Source organism: Malurus melanocephalus, unplaced genomic scaffold (genome assembly GCF_030028575.1).
Source record: "Malurus melanocephalus ecotype Western Australia unplaced genomic scaffold, MMel_1.1 scaffold_927, whole genome shotgun sequence".
Taxonomy (NCBI): Eukaryota; Metazoa; Chordata; class Aves; order Passeriformes; family Maluridae; genus Malurus; species Malurus melanocephalus.
Window position 1 is genome coordinate 47,933 of NW_026624159.1, and position 15,554 is coordinate 63,486.

Consider the following 15,554-nt stretch of genomic DNA (forward strand, 5'->3'; position numbering starts at 1 on the left):
CTGCCTCTGGATCCCTTGAAGTGTCCAAGGCCAGGGTGGACGGAGCTTGGAGCAACCTGGSATAGTGGAAGGTGTTCCTGCCCACCCCATGGCAGGGAGTGGAACGGGATGAGCTTTAAGGTCCCTCCCAAGCCCAGCCACCTGGACTCGTTGCCCAGAAAGAGCGGATGAAATCCTCGGCTCCAGTCAAGCACGGCAAGGGCCCGTCCCTGCCCTGCCCGGCGCTCTGTGCCCTGCCCTGCAGGCACGGCTCCTCTCACCCCGCACCGGACACACGCAGTGTCCTGAGGGAGGAGGGACAGCGGAGCCAAGGGCAGCTCCCAGGCCCTGTGCCATGGCACTAACACGATCACGGTTTAAGAAGAAAAAAAACATAACTGCAAAAAAGCATACCCAGGGAAAGGCTGGGCACCCCCAGTTCCAGGAATTGGGGAATCAAAAGGAAAACATTCATTACCTTCTGCTTCCCAACCCTCTCTATCCAGAGGAGCACCCCAGCAAGGGAGGACAGGCAGCCACAGCTCGAACACATGCATCTCCCAGTATCTGTGCTCCCACTTGTCCCTGAAGGGGCTGTAAAGCAGGATCACAGGCTTGAGGGTCACCAACAGAGAAGGGTTTCTAGAACCACTCAGAAGTAGAAAGGCCCAAATAAACTGACAAGTAAAAAATATTTATTTAATGTGAGCTTTTGTACCCGACAAATACACAAGTCCCAGAAGGTTCAGCAGCAGCAAATAAAACAAAAATTTAATAAACAGTGATTCCATCTGGGGGACTTGGCTTCATCCAGTAATTGCATTTCCCAGTTAGAATATGGAATACGAAGGCTGAAGGAAACTTCTGGATTTGGGTTTGGGCAGTGCCATCATGCCCAGCTTCCCAGCAGCTCCCTGCGTGGCACCAACGCTGCTGGACACAAAGCTGGCGCCAGAGGAAGCCGGAGCCTTCGAGCTTGGCAGCTTCTTGGTCCTTCTGTACCTGCCGTAGCCACTGCAAAAATCAGAAAAGGTGTGTGTGACACACCTGTGTCACTCACCCTGTCCCCTGCACCAGCTTGCACTCACTGGCATCACCATTCCATTTTCTAGAGGACTACACACTCATTGTAAATTTTTTCTCTAAACACATAYGGCTGCAAATGTACCTCTGAAATGCAAACAGTAGAGCTGTTACTCYGGCTGTGCCCAAGCATGAGCAGCAACAGCAAGTGACACTTCAGTCAGCAGCAGTTAATGACAGATATTCTAGTAGATGGGAAAGTGCCAAGGGTGGRACAAAACCTGCTGAGCTGGGAAAAGCCATTTGCTACAAAAGCAAGGAGCAGAGTGATAAAAAATGGGGCAGGGAAGAGGAAATCTTCAGGAAGTAGCAGATCTGCCCTCGAAGCTCAAGACCAACCAACATGCAGATGTTGCCTTGCATGATCAGAGAGGAAATTTGAATTAAGAAGGGTCTGAAGTTCAAATATTCCACCAAATGTTCAAAGTTTTAAGACCTCTTTATGATTTCAAACAAGGAATCTGGTCAGCCTGCTAATGCTGACTATGACAAAACACTGAAATTTAGTGTCCCTGCTTAGCCTGTGGCAGTCAAGTGTGAGGACARCTGTTAAACATCTTTCCTCACCAGCTTTTTAAACCAAACATGCAGAAAAGCACAGCAGAGTAGTTCTTACCAGGCACCTGAATAATTTCAACACCATTATTTAAGCATATACTCAAGAAACTGCAGTGGGATAATGCAGTTCTGGGACCATCACCATGCTGATGTGGACAAAGAGAAGTGACACGTGACCACAGGCACGTACCCTCTGGAGTGAAACTGTTGGCTGCCACCAKCACTTGTCCTTTTCCTCTTGGAGTCCCTGGAGTTTGGCAGCCGTTTCCTTTTCCTCCTTTGGTTTGTGTTATTGCCAAAATAGCTGGAGGTTGTACCTTCGTCCTCTGCTTCTCCATCGCTCCCCAGCGAGSCAGGGCTCCCCGTGGCTGTGTCCGCACCTGGGCAGGCAGCATCTTCTACAGACAGGCAGGGAGGTAAAACTAACTCAATCAAGGTATCATCTGGGCCAGTCAGACTGTCACCAGAACACACTGATGGCATCAAAACATCTGTCCTGGCTATTCCACACTTCCTCTGCACTGCCCCGTCCCCAGTCTTTTGGAGATACCTGAATTTAGCTAGTGGGAAGGTAGCAATGACTTTGGTATGTTCTGAAAGTGATTGCTCCCTTTTGCAATTACAAAATTGTAAGAATTAGTTATTTGTGATTAAAACCAGGTATTTTTTGAATCAAACTTCTGCTAGAGGAAGAGAGAAGGGCACTGAACAGGAAGTACATGTTGAGGTACAAAGCTCACCTGGGATGGAGTGTTCGGAGTATTTATCCATCACTTTAATTATTTCTGCACCATATTTCTCCAGTTTGTCTTCTGTGACACCATCGATCTGCAGCAAAACTTCCATGTCTGAGGACAAGGTTTCTGTAACATAACAAAGTACCCTCTTAGACATGTCAAACAAATAACTTTTTATAAAGATACCCAGAAGGAAATTAATTCCTTTTTGTGTTCCCCTATGCAGAAGCCCCAAAGGATTTCTGAGAAACCTGACCTTACCTGCAATTTTCTTTAGGGTGGAAGTACTGAAAATATTGAAGTAATGCACATCAAAGACTTTGCCCAGCGTTTTGCAAGTATCTGTAAGTTCACTGAGGCACTGTTTAACCATCTCTTCCCGCTGRGACATCTTTGCCATGGAAGCCTTTTGCCTTCTGATGGCTGTGGCACTCTCTGTCTCGTGGAACTCCACCTGTTAAAAGGGGCCATCCATAACTCCTGCCAGGGAGTTACTGCAYACCTTGACTGCAGGAACACAGCACAGGAAACACAGTATCCTTTGATGGACCWAAATAAGCTGTTTACCCAGTATGCATTTTAAAAATCATTTTTTACAGGCTACTCAACCACCCCCAAGTTTCCTCTACAAAGAGCTGGCAGAGTTTAGAAAGAAGAAAACCTCCCARGAGCCCAGTCCCCAGATGGCTTCAAATAGAGGTCACTGGGGTAATGCTGAGGGCTCAGCCCTGCTCCAAACACAGCACTAATGCAAGGAGGCATTGCCTCAAGCAACCTGGGACTGTTCTRTGACCTTCCTGAAGTGCATCTTCCATCAGATCTCACCAATGACTAGAAAAAATAGAGCAGAAAATGCAGAAGGGTGTCCTGTTCATTCTTTCCTTCCTAGCCAGCTTTCTGTGAGGGTCAGAACTTTCCTTCACTGTCCAGCAGGAAGCAGATGGGTGGGGGAGAAGAGAAAGATTTAAACCTCTCCAAGCCTCTCAAACTCTCTTTTTGCCCCCCATTACTACTGGAATACTGGACTAGGAATCATATGTGTTGGATTCTGCTCCCTGCATCTACTAGAGGTTAGTTCAGCTGGAGGCAAAACTGTGTTTAGCTACCCAGTAATATGCTTCAGAAAAACTGCAGCACCTTTCTTAAAACAATATCTTCAAGAAACTAAATCTTTACACACCTGTAGTGACCCATTCAGCACAGCCTGAGCTCTCTCTCCAAGAATGACATACGCCACCGCTTGGTCATTAGCTGTGATGTACAAATCCTCATCCAGGATCCTGTCCAGCACCAGTTTTCTAAACAGCCTTTCAGCATTGTGCCTGGAATAGGCAGCCCCCTTCCCAAATATTCCAGACTGAATCTTGGCACTCGTTGAACCTGTGCAACAGAAAGCATAGGATGAGCCCATGATCACAAGGCCCGTGTTCATGTGCATTTACAGAYCTGTGGGAGATTCCCAAGGCAGTCTATTCACATTTTAAAAAGCCTTTAGACACCAGAAAACCAGTATTATCACTAYAGCAACCTGAAATGGATTAAATACTCAGTTTCATTTATTTTGGACCACTYACCATCAAGAGATTCTTGGGAAGATTAATTTTGCAAAATACATATTCTTTTAACTGCCTGCTGGCATYGCACAACASTCCTRATTCCCAGTCAGGGCTCTGCACCARATTATTCAAGAGTTTCCAGAACAGACTCACCTAAGAAAATGTCCACCATCATGTTCAGGGTGTACCTGCCAGAGCCTGGATTCCTCTTCCCATTCATCCGYCCTGCTTGCCTGCAGTGCTCTTGTACAAACCGCACAATGCTCTTCACATCCTCGGTCACATTCCTTGATTTATAATCCTGTTAAAYCAGACTTGATTAGGACATGCCATTATGTGTTTCTGCCCTAATCCATGTTGACAACCTCAGTTGTCATTATTGAGCTTTTCTCAGCTGTGAATTGAGTTTGTTCCAAATGAAGAAACAGTGATTTCCAAGTTAGCAACCCACAGTGATACAGTCACAGGGATTCAGGATGTGATAATACAAAACCAGTCCAACTGATTGCACATAATCTCCATAGTGTTATTTATGTAGAGTGAGGTGCAAGATTGATGGGTAAATACTGCAAACCAAGGTAAATAATACATTCTTGTAATTAGCCTGCCATGCTCTGGAATCTACATTTCCAAAATGCATTAAAATGAGACTGAATATGCATTATCCTGGTCAAACTTGGTCCCATCTCAGCTTTAATAAATGGAATGCTTCAAACACGGGGCTGAGAAGCAATATTCACAGGTACAAAACTGATCAGGATCCCTTCCCTGCCTGCCTCTACAGAAGCCTTCCCTTCTGCYCCTGCCACTTAAGTTTGCATAAGCACAAATGTTTGGGCCACCTCTAGCAGTGCACGCCTAATGAGGTCTTCATGCTGCTCTGGAAGCACAAAGCTGCCCTGAAAACATCAGAATGGGAACTGAAGGGATTTCCCCATAGCCATTGCAGTGGATCTGATATTAGCTCCTGCCTCCCACAAGGAACATCCTTGTGCCTCTCACAGGAGCATCACAAGTCCATGGTTAAAGCCTGAAAATAACTGGAAGCATCAGAAAAATATAGGACATTTATTGCTTTTCTCCTTCCCAAAGGTCATGTACCCATTTTTTGATGCAACTAAATACAAAATCAGTTTAACATCACTACCAGTAAAACCTGTGGGGTTTACCTTCTTTCTACTGCAGTTATCACAAATGACTTCTGGGTGATCTTTGCAGAAGGTGGGGTTGAAATTGATTTCCCCAAAGTAGGCGAGCAGCTGGACGCGGCGGCACTCGACCACATTCTCACAGTAGTGCACCATGCTGTACAGGTTGTTGAAGTGGGTCTGCCTAGTGTGGCTGTTCCCATCCTTCTCCACTGAAACACAGTTCATTCAATGGTGTTTGTTAGAGCTGCACCTTTGCGTTTCCATGGACTGTCAGCCAAAACACAATACTGGCTTTGGTTAAAAAAAAGATGAGCGGGTTAGTACAGAACTGATGTAGAACAGATGTTATCTCTGAAGTTCTAGAAAATGGAGAAGGGAAATAAGCCTAGAATGACAAGAGTCAAGCRAAGGGCATGTGTGACAGGATGAGAGGAAGTGGCCTCAAGTTGTGTSAGAARAGRTTTMRATTAGGTATCAAGAACARATTCTTCATGGAACGGATAGCAMAGCCCTRGCASAGGATGCCCTGGATGGAGTCACCATCCTTGGAAGTAATTAAAAAAACATGTAGATGTGGCACTTGAGGACATGCTTCAGTGGTGAACAGGGGGGTGGAGTTGGTCCAACAGTTGGACTAGATGATCTTAAGGTTTTTTCCAACCTTAACAATTCCATGATTCTGTGAAGCAAAGTGGTTTTGACTAAAATTAAGTAAAGTGACAAAAATCCTGCTCTTGCTACCTGAATGAAAACCATCCTGGTAAGGATTCCCAGTTCTCCCCACTTTGCAACACTGAACTATCCATGGCACTTGTAAAAGAGAAATAGCACAGGCTAAATGAGACTAGTGACAATGTGACCGCTGTAATGTCATCTCCAAGTTCCCAGAAAACTCACTCAGGATAAGCCTTCTCAGCCTGGTCACATCGCTGTAGCTGTAGAAGAGCAGGCAGTGAGATATCTCTCCATCCCGYCCAGCTCTGCCAGACTCCTGGTAGTAGCCTTCTATGGATTTGGGAAGGGATGCGTGGATAACGTAGCGCACGTCAGGTTTGTCAATGCCCATTCCAAAGGCAATTGTTGCACATATCACCTGGGGAGGAGATTATAATGCTCTAGACATACATTACGGAAATTATTCTTGCAGCACTGCATGGAAAGCAGGCAAGTAACCTGGATTAGGGAATCTGGAGGACCCAGAATGTCCAGCTGTAAAATTGATAAACAAGTACCAAACAGCAGCACCTCCCCTCCTGTTAGAGGAGCCACTCCAGACACAGGGAAACCCCAAATTCCAGTCTCTGCACAGCAGCATGCCAAGAGCTGTTTCTGAAGCTCTGAACTGCGCAAGTCCACCCTGCTGGAACAGCACCCCTTTTATTATTAAAATTCCCAATWAAAGGTGGCTGCTGTGCCCCAGCAGCTCTGTTGGGATCATTTATTCAATACTGCAGACATTTGGTGATAACATTGCACAACTTCCCTTTCATTTTCCAGACCAAGAGGAAAAAACGTGCCCAAATATTCTTCCCTTCTCCTCCCAAAACTCTCTTCCCTTTTCCTCTCAGTTTCCCTTCACCTGGCATCCTTCCTGATTAACCCACTTCTGCTGCACAAGATCCCTGTTGGAATCRGTGAGGCCAGCATGGTAGGCCAGGGCAGCCAGCCCCTCCTTCTGCAGGATGGCTGCTGTGGTGTCACATTCGTGCCGGGAAAGGCAATAGATTATTCCAGAGTCATCTGCAAAGAGATGGGAAAAGAAATCTGAGCTATAATACAGCTTTATTCCCTTTCACTTGCTCCACATTCAGAACTACCAAGCAGATACTGACCTTTCCCTACTGGAATAAAAGTAAGAGTAATGATATAACTGCTTAACTATAGAGCTTATTTTATTAATATCAGATAGTCTTGATACTTTTTCCTACCCAAACTTTTGGGGCTTTTGGTGAGGTGGAATAAAGAAATGTTTTCCTCATGAGTATTGTGCATTCTCAGGATTTAGAATATATGAACAAAAAAWATATAATTCAAGAGTTAGAGCAGTTAAGTCAGTGCTCCCTGAGAGTACAGAACTGGAGAAGCTCTGAGGGGAGCTTGGTGTAGTCCAGTTATAGGAAGAGTTGCAGAACTCCAAAGTGGGCCTATAAAGATAGGAATCTCTTAATATAGTTTCAAGGAGAACTACAGATAAGCAGTTAAGCAGATAAGCAGACCAACACAATTAAAMAATTAAGATATTGCATGACCTTTATGCTCTGAAGACATGATGCTAAAAACTCTGGTAGGCTCCAGAAAAGTTACTCAAGAGCATGGCCATAATTTACTTTTCCATTTTAAATTGAATTYTTATCTTTAGAATGCACATAAATCTGATTCCCATTTTCAATATCATCACTTTACCTYCAACTTGCTTTTCTTGTAAATATATCTTTATTACAACATTATAAAAGCTTTTGCCTTCTTGAGAAGTGGCTCACGAATAGGCCTGTGAGCAGTGTGCTGCTCAATACTCACGGGGATGATACTTTTTAATCCATTCCAAGCAATCCATCGCCACCTTCTTTGGCTTCTTGGGCAACACATCATATTTCAAGTTATGCCTGTTGAAGCTCATTGTAAACCTGAAATGTGACAGTTCATGATTCTCATCAGCCTTATGGGTTTTGTGTTAAACAGCTTCCTTCATCATGTGAGGAAGGGTTTGGCACGTTTTTTAGTTCTTACTTTAATATTTTGCATATACCTYCTATTATGCATTTCATGTCTCAAATACAGCTACACAAGGATTTCAGAAGGGCCTATGATGCTTTTTTTACTTTTCTAAGTTTTCCACTCAAAATGTCAGTGGCACAAACAGTTTCAGAAACCAGCTGAGCAACTCACACTTGCGGTTTCAGCATCTCGAGCTGATTTAGGATATCCTTCTGCACACGGGGATTGGCAGTGGCAGTGAGGGCCATCATGGGCACAGAGTGGAACTTCCTGCGGAGCATGTTCAGGCGCTTGTAGTCTTGTCGGAAGTCATGGCCCCACTGGGTGAAAAACAAAATTTAGGTCTACCAGAGTAAAATGCTCCAATTATGTCTTTTGGAATTCCTAAAAACAAGTGGAGGTTTTACCTGGCTGACACAGTGGGCCTCATCAATGACAAAACGGGCCAAGAGTTTCCTGTCGTAGAGGTTCTCCAGGGCGGACATCAGTCGGTTGCTGGCACACACCTGGGACACACCACCAGTAGCATTGGGAAGCAAAATACCTGGGCTAAAAGTGTCACCTGGCCAGACTGAGAATACAGAAACAACTGTCCTACACTGCAAAATCAACTTGCACTACACAGGTGAATCTTCAAAGCACAGAGATTATGCCAGTCAGCTGCATTTTAACAAAGCAGCTCGTGTGGGATTCCCATGAGGTTCTGGGATCACCTATCCAGAGGATGCTTGTTCTGAGGAAATTTCAGTAAATTTAAATGACTTATGTCAGTAAAGATGGGGAAAGATAATGCTGAAGAAAGACACAATCAGCACACTAACCAGCCCCCTCTTACAAAACTCTTGTGCAATAACGTATTTTTAAGGCAGCATATAATGAAGCCCAAGGCAAGTTCTAACAATCTCCTATCACCTTGACAGTGCTGTATTTTTCCTGTATTACCATATTCAGCACAGTCTGGATTTTSTAGCTGCTGGACAGTGATTAACAATACTATGTAGCAAGATAGATTGAAATAGGTAAGCATGGGAGTTTGTTTTAAGAATTTACATTGTACAGATATACTCAGTTCTCATTCTTGGCTGATTACTGACTGAAATTAGCTACAGSCATATAGATTCTTACTGAATTATCTAAAAACTGTCCACCATTTTTTTCCCCAGAAAGCTACTCTGAGTGCAATATTTTAACACCTCACAGCAATTCCATTCTCACAGCCCCATGGTTTTACAACTGAAGATGAAGTACAGACCTTCTCGGGGGTGACATACAGTAGCTTTATSACAGGATCTTTCTTTGACAACTGCATGTATATTTTTGAGGCATCAGCATCTGTTCTGTCACCAGTCAGGTAAGTTGCAGCAATCTGTATTAACAATATATAGAAATATATATATTGAGTTTTAATATGTGCAAAACAGAAGAACCGCCATTATTTGCTGCAGAGCCAGGCTGCTCAATTTAKGGGAGTAATTACAATTCTCAGGACCTCAGAATCAGCATCTGCTCTGGAAAACACAGCTCTGACATCCAACACACAGGAGCAGCAATAAATCCAGCAGTCACATTGCCAAGACATCCAAGTTCATCCAATTTAGTTCTTCCCAGGCAACTTTTTGTGCTGTTCACAGCATCCATCTAATCAATTTATGCAGTTTATATTCAAGAGATGCAAGATTTGCTGTAAAATTTCAGATTTCTAATCCAGTTACCTGCAGTTTCACTGAATAAAGCAGCTGGAACTTACATCTAAAGTCTTCAGCTTCTGAACCTGATCAATGATCAGTGACCTCAGTGGAGAGATAACAATAGTGACCCCAGCAGAGACACAGGCTGGTAACTGGTAGCACAAGCTTTTCCCWCCTCCTGTGAAGATGAGACAGAACACAGAAGTGTTGAATATCAAGAGAAAACGGATGGAGACCTGTTTCTTACTTTCCATTTTACAGCACTTTTGGAAACAATGAATTTCTACCAACACCTGCCACGAAGTGATGCCCGTAGGACAAGAAAGAGCTACCATGTGAATTATTGTGGAAGGCAGAAATTCAATCCCCTCACTCAAAATAATCCAGTGCAACAATGCTCCYGAAATCCTGCAGCCACAGAATTCCAGCAGCACAAGGGAAGAGAAAAGCTTRTCCCAAAGCTTACAAAAGGAGCTGCAGGCCTATACACTGTGCTGTGAGAGAATGTACCTGTGGGCATGAGGATGAAACAATCTTCCCCCAGCAGAGCAGCATTGATGGCCTCCAGCTGGTTTGTCCGGAAACAGTGCAATCCAAACTTTCTGTGAAATATATTCATCATTTCTTYAGAATGGAGAAATTTCATACCCCTGAAACGCTCCAGTGCAGGGTTATGAACCACTGGATCTGGGAGACAAAAAAATGTATGAAGAGTAAGTTATGACATCAAGTTATGGAAGAAATTGTTCCCTGTGAGGGTGGAGGAAGCCCTGGCACAGGGTGCCCAGAGCAGCTCTGGCTGCTCATCCCTAGAAGCATCCAAGGCCAGGCTGGATGGGGCTTGGAGCAACCTGGTATATTGAGAGGTATCCCTGCCCATGCAGGGAGTGGAACGAGATGTTTTTTATGTTCTCTTCCACTCCAAACCTTTCTGTGGCTCTGATTTTCACCTCCCCTTTCACCAACATATTCCTACCTTAACCTGAAATGACACTGATCAACCCTAGCCCCAGGGGGTCTGAGTTTGCTTCCACAAACCCATTTTAGAAYATGCAGTGAAAACCATTTAAAATTTGAATTAAAAACTGCAGAATCATTATTTAACTAAAACACAGAAACACCCTCATTTCCAATTTTAGCAGCTTCCAGAAGCCTGAAACCTGTAAAGGAAGGGAATATTCAAATTTGGCATCACTGGAAGAGAAAAAAAAACCAAGATGACTTTGCAAAAAGGAACCAAAAGAAACTTCCACAGAAACAAAAGGCATTGATRTGAACTGTGGTAATTACTTGATCTTAGATTTAAAAAGAAATAAGAATTTAAAAATGGAAAAACCCAATAATCCTCATATAATTTACCTGGATGATTCTTTGTTGCCATCAGGGAGCCTGGCTTCAGAGCAGCAGGATTGGATCCCACAKCCGACCCTTTGGCCCTGGACATAATCTTGGACAAGAGGGATTTGGTAGGTGGCCCTTCCCTGATGGGCTGACACAGAGGTGTCGATGGTGCCTCAGATGCTGAAACAGCCACTGAGCTCTCCCAGTCCTCATCCAAATCGTCGATGTCAAAGTYATCCAGGTCGAAGCTGGGATCATTTGTACTGAAGCTGCTCCCTGCAGGACTGGCAGTGAGAGCTGTGCTCTGAGCCCTCAGGGCTGTGCTGGTCAGGGGCTGGTTCCCATTCCTCGTTCCCGGAGTTTTATCCCAGCTGCTGTCACAGGACTGGAGGCTGAGCCTGTGGGAACCTCSCTCCCTGCCACTTCCCTTGGGAAAAGACAGTTTTGCAGTTCCTGGGGAGGGGATCTCCTCAGCACTCTGCTTTGAAGCACAAGAGGTGTCCAAGGTTTGATTTGTTTTGATAGAAAAGTTGTTGGAATAGAYAGAAAGCACTGATGGGAGGTTTGTKGATTTGGGGGAATTTCTGTCAGAACTGAAGCTCCAGCTTGAACCAGGACTTGGACCAGCACTACAACAGGCACGAGGGCCCTGCTCCATGGAAGGCTTCCAGCTTCTAGCAAAAGTGGTGTTTATGCCATTTTGGTTCACACTGACAGAATTAGCCAGCAGCTTTCTCCTGGGAGAGATGGCAGGGGAAAGAAGAAGGAAAAAAAATATATTTAGTCACAAGCAATGATTTACCAAGTTCTACAACATTCATTAAACAGTTTTGTCTCACTACCATTAAACATATTAACATATGGTGGTTCCATRATGTTCTGAGTCACCATGTTTGAAAATTATTTCAAATAAGTCTAGGCAATAGAAAATACCACCAGAAGAAAGTAATGACAAAATTATGACATCATCTCTACAGACATAAAAGAGTTACTAAAAGCAAGGAACGGACCCAGGCAACATAGAATATAAAAAATAAATCCTCAGAGGCAAAGCCTGAAGTTAAAAACGTATCTGAAACAAATAATGTTTTTAAGTACTTTCTAAAGACTGTCTGACTATAGCAATGAGAAATAAAACAAGTTGTTGTATTGGGAACATTTACAGAAGCTCACAGTCCCAGTCCAGGAAAAATCTAACCAAAATCCCAAATCCTAACACTTTTTCTCTGTATTGTGCCATCAGATGACACAGGAGGCAATGCAGCAGGTTGTGGTAGCAGTAATTACATTGGAAGATGGCAAGTTCAGGGATATTAGAAGTCACCATCCCTGCCGTCAGCAAGAGGAGAGATAATACCAARTGAATGCCTGTGGCACGTGAACCAAGGAGGACACCTGGCAGGTCACATCATCACATCACATCACATCACAATCACAATCTGTTTCTCCAGAAGCACCTGGTGCCAGGCACCTCCTCAGACTGACTGTGCAACTGGATCTTTCCATCTGGCAGAACACAGGGGCTGCTAACACTTGCAGCATTTTGGGATGTTTTGTCCATTCCCTCAGTCAGTAATTTCAAGCTTTTTAAAGCCCCTCCTGCCTCATTCTCCAGTGTGCTGGGGACACCTGCAGGCAGTTCTCTGCTCCACACAGAGCGGTTCCAGCCTACCTGAGGTCCCTGTGCTGGAGCAGGGCTCTGGCACAGCCCAGGGCTTGCAGCTCCTGCAGGGGGATGGCATCCACCAGCTCACAGATGGCCTCCATGACTCCGTACAGCTGCCGGGCCACAGGCACAGCTTCACCTGCCACAGGGACCAAGTCAGTACTGTCATTTTCATTAGAATATGTGTCCAGAGGATACCACTCTCCCAGAGAACAGTACATTGCAGTAAGTCAGTCTAAATAATTTACTTACAAGATATTTTTAGTTCATTTGCATAAAGAAATTGTTTCTGTGTGCAGCAACTCAACAAATCTACATATTTTTGCTCTTGTCTTTTATTATCTGTCCATAATTCATCTACTTGTCAATTCCCCATCTATAGATGCTAATTCTCCATCTGTTAGTTCATGCTCTTGGACTACACAGGATAATAAACAGTTGCAAACTATCCCCAAAATCRGAGATATGAAATTCCAAAACATTTTGTTTACCTGAATCCCCTGCACTGGGATCACCTCCAGGATGTGTTGTGGGAACCTTCTCCTGCCTGGCCTCAGAGCTGCCAGCCATGGAGCTTCCACCAGTGGGAGAGTCTCTGAAAATACTGGTAACACCAGACAAAAAACCCGTTAAAATATTTGTAAGTTGAGGCATTTCCATGGAACAACAGGATTTATGATGTCTGTAAAATATAAATTCCTGAAAGCTCAGGTAGAACCCAAGAGTTGAGCAGTCACTCAGAATCTTACCCCAGTGATTTTTTCCCATCCCACTACAAAATTAACTTGGCTTTTTTTTTTTTGAAGGGAAAGCCACCTAAAACACCAGCCATAAAATTAATATTTGATAAAACATTAATTGCAGCTGCCAATCATTGACCTGCCAAGCAACAGAGTGACATAAGCTTAATCTGTACCTTTTTAACAAGCAGTTTCAGGTATTTTCTGGTACTTTTCTAATCATGCAACAAACAGATGGTTTTAGCAGTGAACTCTGATTACCTGACACTTTGTACAGAAGGGGAAAAGGGAGGCAGCTCCTCCTCAGGGGAGGGAGGGATGATGTCCAGGTCATCCTCCTCRAACTCAGCAGCTGCCAAGGACTCGGTGACCTCATCCAGTTCTGAGGGGCTGTTCTCAGCCCTCGGGGGCTCCTGGCCCTGACCACCTCCAGCACCTGCAAGAGAAATGGATTAATATTGCTGGGTAGCACCGTACACTCACCCTGCTACAAACAGACAACAAGAAAAATTAGCAGCCAGATTTCAAAACATACGTTTGATACAGTTTCTGACTTTTAATGCACAAAACTTACTGCCCCCTTTTCTCCCCCATTAAAAACAGACAAAATCCCACAAGCACTCATTTAAGTGGAAAACTGATACAGCTGAATTTACAAACACCTGTCCCTGGCAGAAGTGAAACAATGAAGAGGTCAATTTTTCTGCAATAGTTTTCTATATGAAAAAAAAACTTCTATAAAAACTTATTTCTGTAAAAAGTTCATATTATTTTAAAACCTAGCTTTAAAAGAGTGCAGACTCATCAGCAGGCATAGTCCTTGTACCGGAACTGGAAGGTAAATGTATATGCATTGTGTTTTAAAAGATAAATTCTACCAAGAAAGGTCAATATCATTAACTTATTAAAATCAATTTCACAGAGAAAGGAAAAGAACAAACTAATCAGGACATAAATAAAGTTCACAAATCTGTTCACCATTCAGTTCAAGGGCAGCATCCCAGAACACTCTTTGATGTTATTTAGTTGTATTAACATGTTAATTTCCCAAATGAAGGTCCAGTTTCAAAACACAGCAGGTAAGGAATCTGAAMTAGAGCAGTACTGTGGAACAGAGCTGCCAAAGCAATGGCAGGCAGGAATTTTGTGATCATAATTGAGGGTTGGTAGTTCTTTTGTGGTGCTTATTATATTTGTGTTAAATATGCAGAAAGATMACTTTTTGTGTTTCAATATTTCATTTAGATATAAGATGACCAGACAAGGCCTCTGTGTGCAAACAGATTTTCTTCCAGCTCAGTAGGACCTTTAAATAACTCTTTACCTGGGCGATCCCCTGCGCTGTCGGCATCCAGAAGGGGGTCAGCAGGTGACTCCTCTCGAAGGCTGTCCCTCGCAGCCGCGCTCCCGCCACAGGGATCCGAGTCCTCGAGGCAGATCACGGACTGCTGTGAGCAGGATTGCTGCTCGGCCTCCGGCGCTGCCTCCCCGCTGGGGCTGCCGGGCCCCGCACCCTCCCCCGCGCCCCTGGGAGAGTCGGGCAGGGCCGGGGCCGGGGCCGGGGCCGGGGCCGGGGCTGGCCGGGGGCTCGGCCGAGGGGGATCCTTGAGAGGGGCTCGCATCCCCTTGGGAGACACCACGGGCGGCCGAGAGAATTTCTTCTCGATTCCCGACAGGTCGAAGTCATCGATGTCATCCCACTCATCGCCGATGGTGATAACAGAGCCAGCGGCAGAACCGGGACCGGCCTTCCCGGCGGGAACAGCACTGCCCGCCCTSGCCCCGGGAGCCGCGGGGGCCTTGGACACCTCGGGGGCCGCGGCGGGAGCCGGTGGGGTACAGGCTGGCTGGGGGTCGGGGCTGCGGGGGGGAACACAGCCCCACGATGGCGCTTTCYTGTCCGGCACGGCCGAGGAGAGCGCGGCCAGGGAGGTGTTCACATCCTTGTCCCTCAGCACCGAGGCGGCGGCGAAGCCCCGCGGCGCCTTCTTGAAGGTGAAGCCCCTGCAAAGAGACGACATTGCCGTCAGTTGCCGGCCGTTGCAGCCGCCCTGCCCCGCTCTCCGGCCCCGGTACTCACGGCGGGCGATCCCGCGGCGGTGCCGGGGTGCGGAGGGCCCCGCGGGCCGAGTGCCGCTGCAGCTGCTCCCACAGATTGTTCTGCGGCACCGCCGCCATCGCGGGGCCGCCCCGCCGCCAGGGGGCGCTCTGCGCGCGGAACCGCCTCCCACCCGCGCCGCGCGCGCTTTGCATTCGGCGCCAAAACGTCYCTCGGGCCCGGGTTGGATGGAGGCGGCAGGGCGGAAGTGACGCACAGACGCGATGGCGCGGGCACGCTCA

At 45.7% G+C, this 15,554-nt stretch overlaps 1 protein-coding gene across 1 annotated transcript; it reads right to left on the reverse strand.

Annotated features, from left to right (window-relative positions):
* Positions 1-657: 657 nt before the first annotated feature.
* BLM (BLM RecQ like helicase) lies at positions 658-15,423 on the reverse strand. The gene is made up of 21 exons (XM_057386166.1): positions 15,295-15,423; positions 14,539-15,218; positions 13,476-13,650; positions 12,966-13,078; positions 12,481-12,613; positions 10,827-11,545; positions 9,978-10,154; positions 9,527-9,645; positions 9,032-9,145; positions 8,187-8,285; positions 7,951-8,099; positions 7,582-7,688; positions 6,644-6,804; positions 5,962-6,157; positions 5,083-5,273; positions 4,067-4,214; positions 3,538-3,737; positions 2,619-2,811; positions 2,361-2,483; positions 1,811-2,018; positions 658-993 (listed from the first exon to the last, which is right to left on the reverse strand). The coding sequence occupies exons 1-21, from the start codon at positions 15,390-15,392 to the stop codon at positions 810-812; spliced, it is 4,287 nt and encodes a 1,428-aa protein (XP_057242149.1). The 5' UTR covers positions 15,393-15,423; the 3' UTR covers positions 658-809.
* Positions 15,424-15,554: the final 131 nt, after the last annotated feature.